The 16,602-nt window shown below is 53.8% G+C and overlaps 2 protein-coding genes across 2 annotated transcripts in view; one reads left to right on the forward strand and one right to left on the reverse strand.

Annotated features, from left to right (window-relative positions):
• LOC147092100 (transmembrane protein 132D-like) overlaps positions 1–3,189 on the forward strand; it is a 29,804-nt gene extending 26,615 nt beyond the window's left edge. The window contains exon 9 of the mRNA XM_085975841.1: positions 3–3,189. Coding sequence (XP_085831967.1) covers positions 3–2,072 — 2,070 coding nt within the window. The 3' untranslated portion in view covers positions 2,073–3,189. The remainder of the gene's footprint in view (positions 1–2) is intronic.
• The window catches only part of LOC147092098 (AMP deaminase 3-like), a 997,179-nt gene that overhangs the window by 113,345 nt on the left and 867,232 nt on the right, over positions 1–16,602 (reverse strand). The window lies entirely within an intron of this gene.

A 16,602-nucleotide genomic window follows, 5' to 3' on the forward strand; every position in this document is an offset into this window, starting at 1 on the left:
AGGAAGCTGTCCTGAGCCTCTGGTTGCAGTACAGTGACGGGACCTCGGCCCCGCTCCAACTCTATGACCCCGAGGACTTTGCACTGACCGTCCTGTCTCTGGACGAGCGCGTGGTGTCCGTGCGTCTAGACGAGGCGGCCGCTCGGCCCGTCGCGGTGGTGGTAGCCGAGGGCGAAGGTGGCGGCCACCTGCTCCGGGCGAAGGTGGCGGTCCCCGGGGCTTGTCAGAAGTCCAAGCGGAAGAGCGGCCTGGTGTTGGCGTCGGCGGAGGGGAGGGTCAAGGTGCTGTTCGACCGGGGAGTGGCGCCCGAGCACGAGGAGGGCACCGGCCGCCATGCGGAGGAGCCCGAGAGGAAGCAGGAGTGGACCTTCCCGGACTGGGAACACTACGACAGCCTGCTGTACGAGCGGGAGGAGGGAGCCATGCAGGTGGAGAGCACAACACGCCGGATGCAGCACGAGGGTCAAGAGAGAAAGTGGGCCCCTGGCGATCCGGGGTCTGTCCCCCTCAATCCGTGGCATAACGAGCTTCCGTCGGAGAGCCAGGCTCCCGGGACCCAGGATCCCTTCCGAGGCTTTGGGGGCGAGGAGTTCTCCGTGACATCCAAGGGCGTGACAGACTTGGAGATCGGCCTGTACGCTTTGTTGGCCGTCTTCTGCCTGGCCATCTTAGCCTTCTTCTTCAACTGTGTCACCTTCGTGCTCAAGTACAGGCGCAAGGAGCTGCCGCCCGCCGACCCCAGCCAGCTGCCCCACTGGGTGTGGTCAGGAACGGACCAGGAGGCCCTGGGCAGGCAGTCGGACATCTTGGCCCACCGGCAGGAACGGGCGGCCAACGGGGGGACCTTGCATCGTGTCAACGGGGCCTCCCCCTCCGTCCAGAGAGGCCGCGGGTTGCTAGGCGGCGACGGGGCTTCCCTGCCCGACGCTCGGGGGACCGGCGGCGACGGGGTTTCCCAGCCCGACCCTCAGGGGTTCAGTGATGGGGATTCCCAGCCCACCCATCAGGGATTCAGTTACGGGGTTTCCCAGCCCACCCATCAGGGATTCACTGACGGGGTTTCCCAGCCCGACCCTCAGGGGTTCACACGCGGGGTTTCCCAGCCTGACCCTCAGGGGTTCACCGGGGTTTCCCAGCCCACCCATCAGGGGTTCACTGACGGGGTTTCCCAGCCCACCCATCAGGGGTTCACCCACGGGGTTTCCCAGCCCACCCATCAGGGGTTCACCGATGGGGTTTCCCAGCCCGCCCATCAGGGGTTCACCGACGGGGTTTCCAAGCCCGCCCATCAGGGATTCACCGATGGGGTTTCCAAGCCCACCCATCAGGGATTCACCGACGGGGTGTCCCAGCCCACCCATCAGGGGTTCACCCACGGGGTTTCCCAGCCCGCCCATCAGGGGTTCATTGACGGGGTTTCCCAGCCCACCCATCAGGGATTCACCGACGAGGTTTCCCAGCCCACCCATCAGGGGTTCAGCTACGGGGTGTCCCAGCCCGCCCATCAGGGATTCACCGATGGGGTTTCCCGGCCCAATCCTGAGGGGTTGAGTGACGGGGTTGCCCGGCCCGGCCCGCAGGGGTTGAGTGACGGGGTTTCCCGGCCCAGCCCGCAGGGGTTGAGTGATGGGGTTTCCCGGCCCGGGCCCAGGGGGGATCGCTCGCCCGGCCTCGCCCGCCGCCCCCCCCGGGGAAGCTGCCAGCAGCTGAGCGCAGGGCGTCACGTGCGGCCAGCTGGGGGCTCCGACGCGCGGTGGAGAGGCGGGGGTGGCTCCCGCCCAGGCCCCCAGGGCTTCGTCGACGGCTACTGCACCATCAAAGGGGTGTCCCGGAAACCGGGGCCAGACTTCCGGTCGGGGACGCTGGAGGACCTCCGGCGGAAGCGGGTGCAGTTCTCCACCTTCGCGGCCGCTGCTCCGGACAAACGGGCCGAGGCTCCGGCCGATCCGCCGGCCACCCAGTCCATCATCGTGGCCGACGAGGAGGACATCAGGTGGGTCTGCCAGGACATGGGGCTGCAGGACCCCGACGAGCTGAGGAGCTACATGGAGAGGATCCGGGAGTGCGCTTAAAAGGGCAACGCACTCCCCGCCAGCTGGTGGGGCCCACCCCGTGACATCACTGCTTTAAGATGACAGGATTTTTTTGGGGGGGTGGGGGGAAAGAAAAGTTGTTTTACAAACGCAAACTGGGGTCAACCCGTGAGGTCATGGCAGCTGCATTTTAAGTGGCAGCTGGATAAGCACATGAGGGAGAAAGGACTAGAAGGGTACGCTGACTGGGTGCGATGAAGTAACATAAGGAAAGGACTTGGCTTTATCCAGCGCCTTTCACCACCTCAGGACGGCCCCAAGCGCTTCACAGCCCATTTTCTGAAGTGCAGTCACTGTTGTAATGGAGGAAACGTGGCAGCTAATGTGTGCACAGCAAGATCCCACAGGCATCAATGCAATCAATGACCAGGTCATCTGGTTCTTGGGCGTTGCTTCATGGAACAATATTGGGAGCCAGGACACCCAGGAGAACTCCACCCACGCCCGCTGCTCTTCCTTCAATAGTGGCCGCAGGATCTTTTACATCCACCCGAGAGGGTAGACAGGGTCCTCGGTTTAACGTCTCGTCGGAAAGACGGAGCTTCCGACAGTGCAGTTCTCCCTCAGTACTGCCCCTCCGACAGTGCGGCGCTCCCTCAGTACTGCCGCTCCGACAGTGCGGCGCTCCCTCAGTACTGCCGCTCTGACAGTGCGGCGCTCCCTCAGTACTGCCCCTCTGACAGTGCGGCGCTCCCTCAGTACTGCCCCTCCGACAGAGCGGCGCTCCCTCAGTACCATGCCTCCGACAGTACGGCGCTCCCTCAGTGCTGCCCCTCCGACAGAACGGCGCTCCCTCAGTACCACGCCTCCGACAGTGCAGCGCTCCCTCAGTACTGCCCCTCCGACAGAGCGGCGCTCCCTCAGTACTGTCCCTCCGCCAGTGCAGCGCTCCCTCAGTACTGCCCCTCTGACAGAGCGGCGCTCCCTCAGTACTGTCCCTACGACAGTGTAGCGCTCCCTCAGTACTGCCCCTCCGACAGTGCAGCGCTCCGACAGAACGGCGCTCCCTCAGTACCACGCCTCCGACAGTGCAGCGCTCCCTCAGTACTGCCCCTCCGACAGTGTGGCGCTCCCTCAGTGCTGCCCCTCCGACAGTGCAGAGCTCCCTCAGTACTGCCCCTCCGACAGTGCGGCGCTCCCTCAGTACTGCCCCTCCGACAGTGCGGCGCTCCCTCAGTACTGCCCCTCCGACAGTGCGGCGCTCCCTCAGTACTGCCCCTCCGACAGTGCGGCGCTCCCTCAGTACTGCCCCTCCGACAGTGCGGCGCTCCCTCAGTACTGCCCCTCCGACAGTGCGGCGCTCCCTCAGTACTGCCGCTCTGACAGTGCGGCGCTCCCTCAGTACTGCCCCTCTGACAGTGCGGCGCTCCCTCAGTACTGCCCCTCCGACAGAGCGGCGCTCCCTCAGTACCATGCCTCCGACAGTACGGCGCTCCCTCAGTGCTGCCCCTCCGACAGAACGGCGCTCCCTCAGTACCACGCCTCCGACAGTGCAGCGCTCCCTCAGTACTGCCCCTCCGACAGAGCGGCGCTCCCTCAGTACTGTCCCTCCGCCAGTGCAGCGCTCCCTCAGTACTGCCCCTCTGACAGAGCGGCGCTCCCTCAGTACTGTCCCTACGACAGTGTAGCGCTCCCTCAGTACTGCCCCTCCGACAGTGCAGCGCTCCGACAGAACGGCGCTCCCTCAGTACCACGCCTCCGACAGTGCAGCGCTCCCTCAGTACTGCCCCTCCGACAGTGTGGCGCTCCCTCAGTGCTGCCCCTCCGACAGTGCAGAGCTCCCTCAGTACTGCCCCTCCGACAGTGCAGCGCTCCCTCAGTACTGCCCCTCCGACAGTGCGGCGCTCCCTCAGTACTGCCCCTCCGACAGTGCGGCGCTCCCTCAGTACTGCCCCTCCGACAGTGCGGCGCTCCCTCAGTACTGTCCCTCCGACAGTGCGGCGCTCCCTCAGTACTGTCCCTCCGACAGTGCAGCGCTCCCTCAGTGCTGCCCCTCTGACAGTGCGGCACTCCCTCAGTACTGCCCCTCCGACAGTGCGGCGCTCCCTTGGAACTTGCACTGGGTGTGTCAGCCTCGATATTTGTGCTCACGTCTCTGGAGTGGGGCTTGAACCCACAACCTTCTGAATCTGAGGCAAAAGTGAGACAAACTGAACCATAAGCACATGAGGGAGAAAGGAATAGAAGGATATGCTGATAGAGTGAGATGAAGAGGGGTGGGAGGAGGCTCGTGTGGAGCATAAACACTGGCACGGACCAGTTCGTCCGAATGGTCTGTTCCTGTACTATAAGACCATAGACTGAAACAGCACAGACGGAGGCCATTCGGCCCATCGTGCCTGTGCCGATACTTTGAAAGAGCTCTCCGAATTAGTCCCACTCTGCCTACCTCTTTCCCCAAAACCTTGCAAATTCTTTCCCTCGAAATATATATCCAATTCCCTTTTGACAGCTCCTATTGAATCTGCTTCCACCGCTCTTTCCAGGCAGCACATTCCAGATCACAACAACTCGTTGCGTTTATAAAAAAACATGTTTCCTCATCTCCCCCTCTGGTTCATTTGCCAATCACCACCAATCCGTGTCCTCTGGTTACCGACCCGTCAGCCACTGGGAACAGTTTCTCCTTATTTACTCCATCAAAAGCCTTCATGATTTTGAACATCTCTATCAAATCTCCCCTTAACCTTCTCTGCTCTAAGGAGAACAATCCCAGCTTCTCCAGTCTCTCCACATAACTGAAGTCCCTCATCCCTGGTACCATTCTGGTCAATCTCCTCTGCACCCTCTCCAACGCCTTGACATCCTTCTGAAAGTGTGGTGCCCAGGACTGGCCACAATACTCCAGCTGGGGCCCACTCTAGTGTTTTATAAAGGTGAAACACAATTTACTTGCTTTTATAATCTATGCTTCTATTAACAAAATCAAGGTTCCGATATGATAGGCTAGGCCTCAGCTGGAGTATCATGGACAGTTGTGGGCACCACATTTCAGGACAGATGTCAAGGCTTCAGAAAGGGTTGCGGGCGAGGTTTACCAGGATGTTACCAGGGCTGAGAGGGCTTCAGTTCGGACTGTTCTCCTGGGAACAGAGAAGTTTGAAAGGTGGCCTCATTGAGGTTTACGAGATGGTGAGAGGTTTTGATAGTGGAGATAGAGAGAAAAAAAATCTTCCCTCTGGCAAGTGGGTCAATAACCAGGGGTCACAGATTCAAAATCACTGGGAAAAGATTGAGGGGGCTGGTGAGGAGAAATATTTTCACTCGGAGCGCTGTCGGGATCGGGAACGCTCGGCCTGGAAAGGTGCTGGAAGCTGATTCCATCAAGAACCTTAAAACAGAGTTGGACGGGCATCTTGAGGATGAGCAACTTGTAGGGTTACGGAGAGAAAGCGAAGGGGATGTGGGACTGAGAACGGCTGCTCTTTCAAAGATAAGCATGGGCCGAATGGCCTCCTCTTGTGCTATAGGTTTCCACGATTCTATGCTTCTTCAAAATTCTACGCAATCTCTTTGAACGCTCTCGCCCTTTTGGATCGCACTAAGCAGGCCCAGATCTCGGCTCCACTAAGAACCGCAGGTGGGTAAACGCTCGACCGGTGAGGGGGAGGAGGTACGGATGGAAGGAAAGATAAGGGAGAGAGAATGCCAGTCGGCTGAGCCATTCTGTCTTTCTGGTTCCCCTGGTCCCTCGCAACAAGAAAAACTCACATTTATAGAGCACCTTTTAATGTGGTAAAACTACCAAACAAACGTTTTCGAACAGAATTTGACACGGAGCAACATCAGGAGATATTAGGTCAGGTGACCCAAAGCTGGGTCAATGTGGTCGGTTTTAAGGAGCGTCTTAAAGGAGGAAAGAGAAAGGCGGAGAGGTTTAGGGAGGGAATTCCAGAGCTCGGGCCCCAGGTAGTTGAAGGCACGGCCGCCAATGGTGGAGCGATTAAAATCGAGGGAGATGAGCAAAAGGCCAGAATTGTAGGAAGCGGATATCTCGGAGGGTTGTAGGGGCTGGAGGAGGTTACAGAGATGGGGAGGGTTGTAGAGGCTGGAGGAGGTTATAGAGATAGGGAGGGTTGTAGGGCTGGAGGAGGTTACAGAGATGGGGAGTGTTGTAGGGGCTGAAGGAGGTTAGAGATAGGGAGGGTTGTAGGGGCTGGAGGAGGTTGCAGGGATAGGGAGGGCTGGAAGAGGTTACAGAGATGAGGGTTGTAGGAGCTGGAGATGGTTACAGAGATAGGGAGGGTTGTAGGGCTGGAGGAGGTTACAGAGATGGGGAGGGTTGTAGGGGCTGGAGGAGGTTACAGAGATAGGGAGGGTTGTAGGGGCTGGAGGATAAGCCGACGTGTTCGGTGTGTGTATCTGAGCAGGAGATGCTACACGGGACTTGCAGCTTTCACCCTCCTTCGGATCGGTCATAATGCGAGATTCAGTCCAGAAATGTGGCAGTGTGAGCATAAAAATCATTCTTTTTTCACCCCCCCCTTCCCCAGTGTTTTATACAATTTAAACAGTTGAATAAAGTAAAATCTGAATTAAGTGTGTCGTCTGTTCTATGTTTTGTCTTTTTCAGAAGGTTCGATGTTTGTGTCCGGGTCCTGCGGAGCAGGCTCGAGGGGCTGAATGGCCTCCTCCTGTTCCTGCGTAACAGGCTTGAGGGGCTGAATGGCTTCCTCCTGTTCCTGTGTAACAGGCTTGAGGGGCTGAATGGCCTCCTCCTGTTCCTGTGTAACAGGCTCGAGGGGCTGAATGGGCCTCCTCCTGTTCCTGTGTAACAGGCTCGAAGGGCTGAATGGCCTCCTCCTGTTCCTGTGTAACAGGCACAAGGGGCTGAATGGGCCTCCTCCTGTTCCTGTGTAACAGGCTCGAGGGGCTGAATGGCTTCCTCCTGTTCCTGTGTAACAGGCTCGAGAGGCTGAATGGGCCTCCTCCTGTTCCTATGTAACAGGTTCGAGGGGCTGAATGGCCTCCTCCTTTTCCTGTGTAACAGGCTTGAGGGGCTGAATGGCCTCCTCCTGTTCCTGTGTAACAGGCTCGAAGGGCTGAATGGCCTCCTCCTGTTCTTGTGTAACAGGCTCGAGGGGCTGAATGGCCTCCTCCTGTTCCTGTGTAACAGGCTCGAGGGGCTGAATGGCCTCCTCCTTTTCCTGTGTAACAGGCTTGAGGGGCTGAATGGCCTCCTCCTGTTCCTGTGTAACAGGCTCGAGGGACTGAATGAGCCTCCTCCTGTTCCTGTGTAACAGGCTCGAGGGACTGAATGGGCCTCCTCCTGTTCCTGTGTAACAGGCTCGAGGGGCTGAATGGCCTCCTCCTGTTCCTGTGTAACAGGCTCGAGGGGCTGAATGGCTTCCTCCTGTTCCTGTGTAACAGGCTCGAGGGGCTGAATGGCCTCCTCCTGTTCCTGGTGTAAGAGACTCGAGGGGCTGAATGGACTCCTCCTGTTCCTGTGTAACAGTCTCGAGGGGCTGAATGGGCCTCCTGTTCCTGTGTAACAGGCTCGAGGGACTGAATGGGCCTCCTCCTGTTCCTGTGTAACAGGCTCGAGGGACTGAATGGGCCTCCTCCTGTTCCTGTGTAACAGGCTCGAGGGGCTGAATGGCCTCCTCCTGTTCCTGTGTAACAGGCTCGAGGGGCTGAATGGCTTCCTCCTGTTCCTGTGTAACAGGCTCGAGGGGCTGAATGGCCTCCTCCTGTTCCTGTGTAAGAGACTCGAGGGGCTGAATGGATGTCCTGTTCCTACGTAACAGGCTGGAGGGGCTGAACGGCCTTCTGTTCCTGTGTAACAGGCTCGAGGGGGCTGAATGGGCCTCCTCCTGTTCCTATGCAACAGGCTCGAGGAGGATGTAGGATCATCCAATTGGTAGTTTTGACTGAATATGATGGCCAACATTTCAGTCAAACTGCTCGCTTAAGAAACAACTGCGATCCTAGATTTTATAAATAGGGATGTTGCATACAGAAGGTAATGTTAAACCTGTAGAAATGATGGCTTAAGCTGTAGGTACAATATTGTGTTTAGTTCTGGGCGCTTTACTCTGGAGAGGATGCTAACATAAGAGCCTAAAAAGTAGGAGCAGGAGTCGGCCATTCGGCCCGTCGAGCCTGCTCCGCCATTCAATAAGATCATGGCTGATCTGCCTCAACTCCACTTTCCTGCACTATCCCCATATCCCTCGATTCCCTTAATATCCAAAAATCTATCGATCTCTGTCTTGAATGTACTCAATGACTGAGCCTCCACAGCCCTCTGGGGTAGAGAATTCCAAAGATTCACCACCCTCCGAGTGAAGAAATGTCTCCTCATCTCAGTCCTAAATGGCCGACTCCTTATCCTGAGACTGTGACCCCTAGTTCTAGACTCCCCAGCCCGGGGAAACATCCTCCCTGCATCTACCCTGTCAAGCCCTCTAAGAATTTTGTCTGTTTCAATGAGATCACCTCTCATTCTTCTAAACTCTAGAGAATATAGGCCCAGTCTACTCAATCTCTCTTCACAGGACCATCCACTCATCCCAGGATGATTCCAGAGATGAGGGACTTCAGTCAAGGTAATGGAGAGGGTGCAGAAGAAATTTGCTGCGATGTGTTTGTGTTCTGCTTCTATAGAGAATGTCTGATACTTATCTTTTAATTCAAAAATCAGGTATCTTTATATTTCCATATTTTTAATTTTCTTTGGCTTTCTGGGCCTGGAAGCCCCATACTGGCGGGGCCGTGCAGCTGTTCATAAGGGTTGCTATGCCTCTGCCCCGCTGACCTCACTGGTTTCAACCTGTCACGGATACTCAGCACTGTGGGTCTAGTGAGGTGGGGGGGGAAAATTCGGGCGCTAATGGGGCAGAAAGCAACTAGCGTCCGGGCGTGGCGCCGCCCATGCCTCCCGCAAAATTCGGCAGGAGTTTAGCGGCGGCGGTAACCGTTAACGCCCCGCAGCGCCCCGGCCGCAGTCTTCGGTAGCGCCCGAATCGGGGGGCGGGGGGGGACCTACCTGCGGCCGGGGCGGCCATTTTTGTTGCTGGCCACCTGCCTCTGCTGCCGTCCCTGGCTTCCTGAGCACCCCTCCCCCTCCCTGGCGAAGTGCGGGCTGCGCGCCTTGAGCCCGGCACTCCTCTTGAGTGGCGGGCTCTTTTGCCGGCAGTCCGATCCCTGGTGGCCCAACTGGGTCGCGCTGCACAAGGCCCCTCCCCTTTAAGAAGTGGATATTCCCTCGAGCACCCCAAGAGGGAGGCGGGGCACTTCCAGTAGCGCTTCCAGTAGCGCGCCGCTTCCCTCTTGGGGCGATACCACTCAATTTTGGCCGCGGAGGCGCTAATTGTTTCGGGTAGCGCCCCAGCAAAGCTAGCGCCCCAAAGGGGGCGCGACTCAATTTTTCCCCCTTGGAGTCTTACCGTGTAGGTCTCGCTCCGGCAACGACATCCCCAACTTTAACACCGTTTCAGCAGGAGAGGGGTGAGAGACTTTAATTAGGAGGAGATGAGAGAGAAATTGGGGCACTTGTTATTAGAACAGAGAAGGTTGAGGGGTAGAGTTTTCAAGTCCTTTAGGTAAATATTCTACTGTGCTTTGACAATCGTTGATTTTCTAGGAAGGATGTGAAGGCTTCAGAGAGGGTGCAGAAAAGATTCACGAGAACGATTCCAGAGATGAGGGATTTCAGTTACGTGGAGAGACTGGAGAAGCTGGGATTGTTCTCCTTAGAGCAGAGAAGGTTAAGGGGAGATTTGATAGAGGTGTTCAAAATCATGGGTCTGGACAGAGTAGATAGAGAGAAACTTTCCATTGGCGGAAGGTCGAGAAGCAGAGGACACAGATTTAAGGTGATTGGCAGAAGAACCAAAGGCGACGTAAGAAAAAACTTTTTTACGCAGCGAGTGGTTAGGATCTGGAATGCGCTGCCTGAAAGGGTGGTGGAGGCAGAGTCAATAGTGGCCTTCAAAATGGAATTGGATAAGTATCTGAAGGAAAAATAGTTGCAGGGATACGGGGAAAGGGCAGGGGTGTGGGACTAGCTGAAGTGCTCTTGCAGGCTCGACAGGCCCAATGGCCGCCTTCTGTGCTGTAACCATTCTATGAGAGAGACAGTGGTGCAGACAGTCTTTTATGGTGGAGGGCGGGAAGCAGGCAATGACAACAGTGAGACGGCGTCTCCTCTGCCCGGCCAGAGGGGCGTTGATGAGCTATTCGACCACAAGAATCGACACTTTGGCCGGTGATCTCATTTTAACATGGCTGCCCAGTGTGATGACATCATAAAAACATGGCCGCCCTGGGTGGTGACATCATAGAAACATGGCTGCCCTGGGTGGTGACATAAATACATGGCTGCCCTGGGTGGTGACATCATAAATACATGGCTGCCCTGGATGATGACATCATTAAAACATGGCTGCCCCACCCCGTGACATCACCAGTCACATGAGCTTCTGTTAGAAGAGCAGGGAGAGAGAGTGAGACAGAGACAGACTGACAGAAAAGGAGAGGGAGACAGAGCTATGCAGAGGGAGAGAGAAAGACACACACAAACAGAGAGCGACAGAGATGGTAAGAAAGAAAGAGACAGACACAGATAGTGTGAGAGAGAGAGAGAGAGAGAAAAAGCTACGGAAAGAGAGTGATGGAGAGACAGAGAAAGAGAGAGAGACTGAGCGACAGAGAGATAGGCAGAAAGAAAGATGAGAGACAACTGTCCGACTGGAGCCTCACCTCATGTCCAGACGCAGGGTATATTTACATTAAAGTGAGATGTCGAGCCTTTCGATCGAGCACCAGGAATTGGGTGGGTGGGACAAACAGTCGAAAAGTGTGCAAAATGTGGAAATTGCAGAGTCCGCTATTAGGCCATCAAATTAAGCGTTGGGGCGCTGAAAACACCATATTGTGCATGAAACACGAACATACAAACAATGACAAACATTGTCAAAGACTATCTGGTCCAATCGCGCCTGTCCCATACAATTGCGATACCTTGTGTACCACAACATATACACTCCACCCCACCCGCAAGCAGATGATCGCCTGGGAGTGGGGGAAAAAACAGATTTTAAAAAAACCCAGGCCAATGTGGCAAAACAAAATCAGGGAAATTCCTCTCTGGCCCATCTAAGCGATCGAAACTAGTCTGGACCTGGAATCCCTGCAGGACCTACCCTCTGTAAGAGGTGACCTCCGCCCTAGCCACAAACAAATCCAGCTCTCGCTTGAAGGAATTCAGCGAGTCCCCGTCCACCGCACGAGACGGCGGCCGGTCCCAGATGTCCACTACTATCTGGGAAATGAACTACCTCCTGACATCTAACCCAGACCTAGCCTTATTACAACATAAATGTGTGACCCCCTGGACCTCGCTAACCTATTTAATTGATATAAACTGCCAGTTGGAACACAATCTATTCCCTTCATTATCTTATAAACATTTTTCCATCTACAAGGCACAAGTAAGGAGTGTGATGGAATACTCTCCACTTGCCTGGATGAGTGCAGCTCCAACAACACTCAAGAAGCTCGACACCATCCAGGACAAAGCAGCCCGCTTGATTGGCACCCCATCCACCACCTTAACCATTCACTCCCTCCACCACCGGCGCACCGTGGCTGCAGTGTGCACCATCTACAAGATGCACTGCAGCAACTCGCCAAGGCTTCTTCGGCAGCACCTCCCAAACCCGCGACCTCTTCCACCTAGAAGGACAAGGGCAGCAGGCGCATGGGAACACCACCACCTCCAAGTTCCCCTCCAAGTCACACACCATCCTGACTTGGAAATATATCGGCCGATCCTTCATCGTCGCTGGGTCAAAATCCTGGAACGACTGCAGCGGTTCAAGAAGGCGGCTCACCACCACCTTCTCAAGGGGCAACTAGGGATGGGCAATAAATGCTGGCCTTGCCAGTGATGCCCACATCCCATAAATGAATTATAAAAAAGGTCAGCCACCTTGGCTTTTCCCAACCACACTTCCTTCATTTGACTTTGGGTACATATTTGTATTCTACGTTTTTTTAAATCTTGTTCTTAAAAACTTTCCATTTGTATTCTGCATCGGGCTCACCTCCACCCCGGAGGGTTAGCTAATTCACCCGTTCCAAATCATCTGCCATTCAAAACTAGGTGGGATTGAGAGTTGTGAGGAGGATGCAAAGAGGCTTCAAGGCGATTTAGACAAGTTGAGTGAGTGGGCAAATACATGGCAGATGCAGTACAATGTGGAGTTATCCACTTCGGTAGGAAAACCGAAAAGGCAGAGTATTATTTAAATGGTGATAGATTGGGAAATGTTGATGTACAAAAGGGACCTGGGTGTCCTTGTACACCAGTCACTGAAAGCAGACATGCAGGTGCAGCAAACAGTTAGGAAGGCAAATGGTATGTTGGCCTTCATTGCAAGAGGATTTGAGTACAGGAGCAAGGATGTCTTACTACAGTTGTACAGGGCCTTGGTGAGACCACACCTGGAGTACTGTGGGCAGTTTTGGTCTCCTTACCTAAGAAAGGATATACTTGCCATAGAGGGAGTGCAGCGAAGGTTCACCAGACTGATTCCTGGGATGGCAGGACTGTCGTATGAGGAGAGATTGGGTCGACTAGGCCTGTATTCACTAGAGTTTAGAAGAATGAGAGGGGATCTCATTGAAACGTATAAAATTCTGACACGGCTGGACAGACTGGATGCAGGGAGGATGTTTCCCCTGGCTGGGGGGGTCTAGAACGAGGGGTCACAGTCTCAGGATACGGGGTAGGACATTTAGGACTGGGATGAGGAGAAATGTCTTCACTCAGAGGGTGGTGAACCTGTGGAATTCTCTACCACAGAAGGCTGTGGAGGCCAAGTCACTGAATCAGAACTTCGGGTCTCCACGGGTGAGTACGCACGGGGTACTCACCCGTAAGCCCAATGGAAGTGCCGGTTTCCTGCATGCACTGCGCATGCACGGGAAACCGGCACTTCCGTTCCTCTGAAAGAAGGGGTTCAGAGATCGAACGCGTGTGCGGGGGAGGCTGCGCGTGCGCTTCGAACTTCGGTTTTTTGGCAGGTTTTCCCGGGAGGGTTAGTCTGCAGAAGTTACACATTTAAAAAGCAGGCCTGCTTTTTACAAGGTAAGTGGTGAATTAATTAAAATTAAAACATTTTTTCCACAGGTTTATTATTTTTAAATACTTTAAAGCAAGGTAAGTTTATTTTTAGCCCCGTTAGAAAATAAAATTATTTTTTTCAAAAATTTAAATTATTGTTTAAAATAGTTATTTCATGTCATTTATAGTTTATTTAAAAAATGTGATTAAAAAAAAAATTTATTTGAAGTTTTAGTGATGTTTTGGGGCCGTAGTATTTATAAGTTTTGACAGCTCTTCCTGTCAAATCTATGAATGGAGCATTCCCTGCTCCGATTGGCTCCACATAATTCCAGGGGATGCATCGAACTAGCTGCGCCCCTGGGATACGCAAGCACTGCGTGCCGGCAGTTGGAGGAGGCCCAGGATCGGAATTCCACGCGGGCCCACAGCACAACGGCCGGCGCGCTAGGTAAGTGCAGGTCGGGGGCTTGCACCCGCGGGAAGCCCCCCGACCCGAATTTCTGGGCCAATATATTTAAGAAGGAGATAAATAGATTTCTAGACACAAAAGGCATCAAGGGGTATGGGGAGAGAGCGGGAATATGGCATTGAGATAGAAGATCAGCCATGATCATATTGAATGGCGGAGCAGGCTCGAAGGGCCGAATGGCCGACTCCTGCTCCTATTTTTCTATGTCTCTATTCTGGAGAAGTTTGCTCTTCTGAAATCTGGTACGAGTTGTCGGTTCTCAGGACTTTTCGTTCTACTGGCCAGTTGGAATCGTATACTGTCGTGGTCACTGTTGGCCAGATGTTCCCCCACATGGAGGCCCAATACGTGATCAAGCTCACTCCTGAACACTAGATCCAACATATGATAATACCGAGTTACTTCATTAACACATTGAGCCAGGAAACAGTCTTGTATATTTTCGACCAATTTTGCAGCTGCTCTTCCCAGCACAACAGCGGGTTGAACCGTCGAGGCCCTGAATGGCAGGAAAATTAAAATCACCCATCAGACAAAGGTGGCATTTTATATTCAAAGCGTTTGCAATCTGTTTCCATAGTAACTCCTGTTCAGGTGTGTCTGACCCGGGGGCCTGTAACAATGAAAGATAATCAGTCATTAATACAGAAAATGCTGGAGACACTCAGCAGGTCGGGCAGTGTCTGTGAAGAGAGAAACAGTTAATGTTTTAGGTCGATGACCTTTCGTCAGACCTGGAAAAAGGAAATGGAACAGATTTATAAGCAAGCGTAGCAGCTGGGAATGGGGGAGGGGATGAAAGAACAAAAGGGAGGGTCTGTGATAGGATGGAAGGCGGAAGAGGTTAAGAGACATTAAGAGATATTCAAGGCGAGAGGAGATGGTAATGGGACAGGTTAAGAAACACAGGATGGCTCCAGATGAAGGGTAAATTGCGCTGGCAGAATGAAAGACAGCTGCCATGTGGGAGAGAAGAACAGAAGGCAACAAACTAAAAGTGTGGATAAAAAAATATATATGATAGGGGCCGAGGTTATGATCTGAAATTGTTGAACTCTATGTTGAGTAGAGAGGGCTGTAAAGTGCCTCATCGAAAGATGAGGTGCTGTTCCTCGAGCTTATGCTGAGCTTCCGTGAAACAATGCAAGAGGCCGAGGACAGTGAGGTCCGAGTGGGAATGGAGTGGAGAATTAAAGTGACAGGCGACCGGAAGCTCGGGGTCACCATTACGGACTGAACGGAGGTGTTCCGCAAAGCGGTCACCCAATCTGCGTTTGGTCTCCCCAATGTAGAGGAGACCGCACCGTGAGCAGCGAATACAGTATATACTAAATTGCAAGAAGTACAAGTAAATTGCTGTTTCACCTGAAAGGGGTGTTTGGGACCCTGGAGAGTGAGAAGGGGGGAGGTATAAGGGCATGTGTTGTATCTCCTGCGCTTGCACGGGAAGGTGCTGGGGGAAGGGGAGGGGGTGTTGGGGGTGATAGAGGAGTGGACTAGGGTGTCGCAGAGGGAGCGGTCCCTTCAGAATGCTTTTTGTAATAGCGATAATTAGTCGCTGTCCCTGAGCCTGGTCCGCTTGAACCCAGAGAGCCTCAGCTGTACTTGATGACTCTCACTGATAAAAAAAAAATAGCAACCCCGCCTCCCCTTTGACCTACTCTAGCCTTTCTGATACCTTTCGGAGCCCTTTCGGTGAATTTCTGTCCCATCACTTTCGCCTAGCCATGTCTCAGAAATACACAACATGCCTAATGAAGAGAGAAAGTTCTAAAACGTGTCTTTTAGGACAGGTAGGCTGTGGCCTTCACTGAAAAGAGACAGTGGTGCAGAAAGTCTTTTATGGTGGAGGGCGACAAGCAGGCAATGACAACAGTGAGATGGAGTCTCCTCTGCCCAGCCAGAGGGGCGTTGATGGGCTATTCGACCACAAGAGGCGACACTTCCGGCGGCGACATCATTAAAACATAGCCACCCAGGGTGGTGATATCATTAAAACATGACCACCCAGGGAGATGACATCATTAAAACATAGCCACCCAGGGTGGTGATATCATTAAAACATGGCCACCCAGGTTGATGACATCATTAAAACATAGCCACCCAAGGTGGTGATATCATTAAAACATGTCTGCACAGGGTGGTGACATCATTAAAACATGGCCACCCAGGGTGATGATATCATTAAAACATGGCCGCCCAGGATGGTGACATCATTAAAATATGGCCACCCAGGGAGATGGCATCATTAAAACATGACCACCCAGGGAGATGACATCATTAAAACATGGCCACCCAGGGGGGTGACATCATTAAAATATGGTCGCCCAGGGTGATGACATCATTAAAACATAGCCACCATCAGTTAGCGACTGCATTTAAACATGTCTGCCCCGCCCAGTGACATCACCGGTCACATGAGCTCCTGTTAGAAGAGCAGGGAGAGAGAGAGACTGAGCGGTGGAGAGGGAAGAGAGAGAGATAGGGAGGAGGGGGGTGCGGGGGATAGGGAGAGAGACAGAGAAAGAGGGACAGACATACTCTGCCTATACTCCTGACCAGCAGGTGTCTTGAATCTCCATTCTCTAAATACCCCACAGAAATCTCCAGTATTACAGTTGTCAAATTGGACCAGCTCCCCCTGAGCTATGGAGCCACCTGCTGGTATAAATTGGAAATATCCCAGTTAGTGCCGTGTGTTTGAAGTATGATGAAGGGATCTTTTGCAATTTTTTTCATTCACGGGGATGCGGGCGGTGCCGGCAAGGCCGGAATTCATTTACCCCTGAGCTAGGGAGACACCCGTACTACAACTTTCTACTTTAGCAATGTTTTTCCGAACAAGAAGGTGGGGCCCAGACAAACATTCACGATGATTCCTCACCCAACACTCGCAGAATGATACAGCACAGAAGGAGGCCATTCGGCCCACTGTGCCTGTGCCGGCTCTTTGAAAGATTCTATCC

This window comes from Somniosus microcephalus, unplaced genomic scaffold (assembly GCF_052327205.1).
Source record: "Somniosus microcephalus isolate GS21.2 unplaced genomic scaffold, FLI_Smic_1.0 unresolved_chr2, whole genome shotgun sequence".
Lineage (NCBI taxonomy): Eukaryota > Metazoa > Chordata > Chondrichthyes > Squaliformes > Somniosidae > Somniosus > Somniosus microcephalus.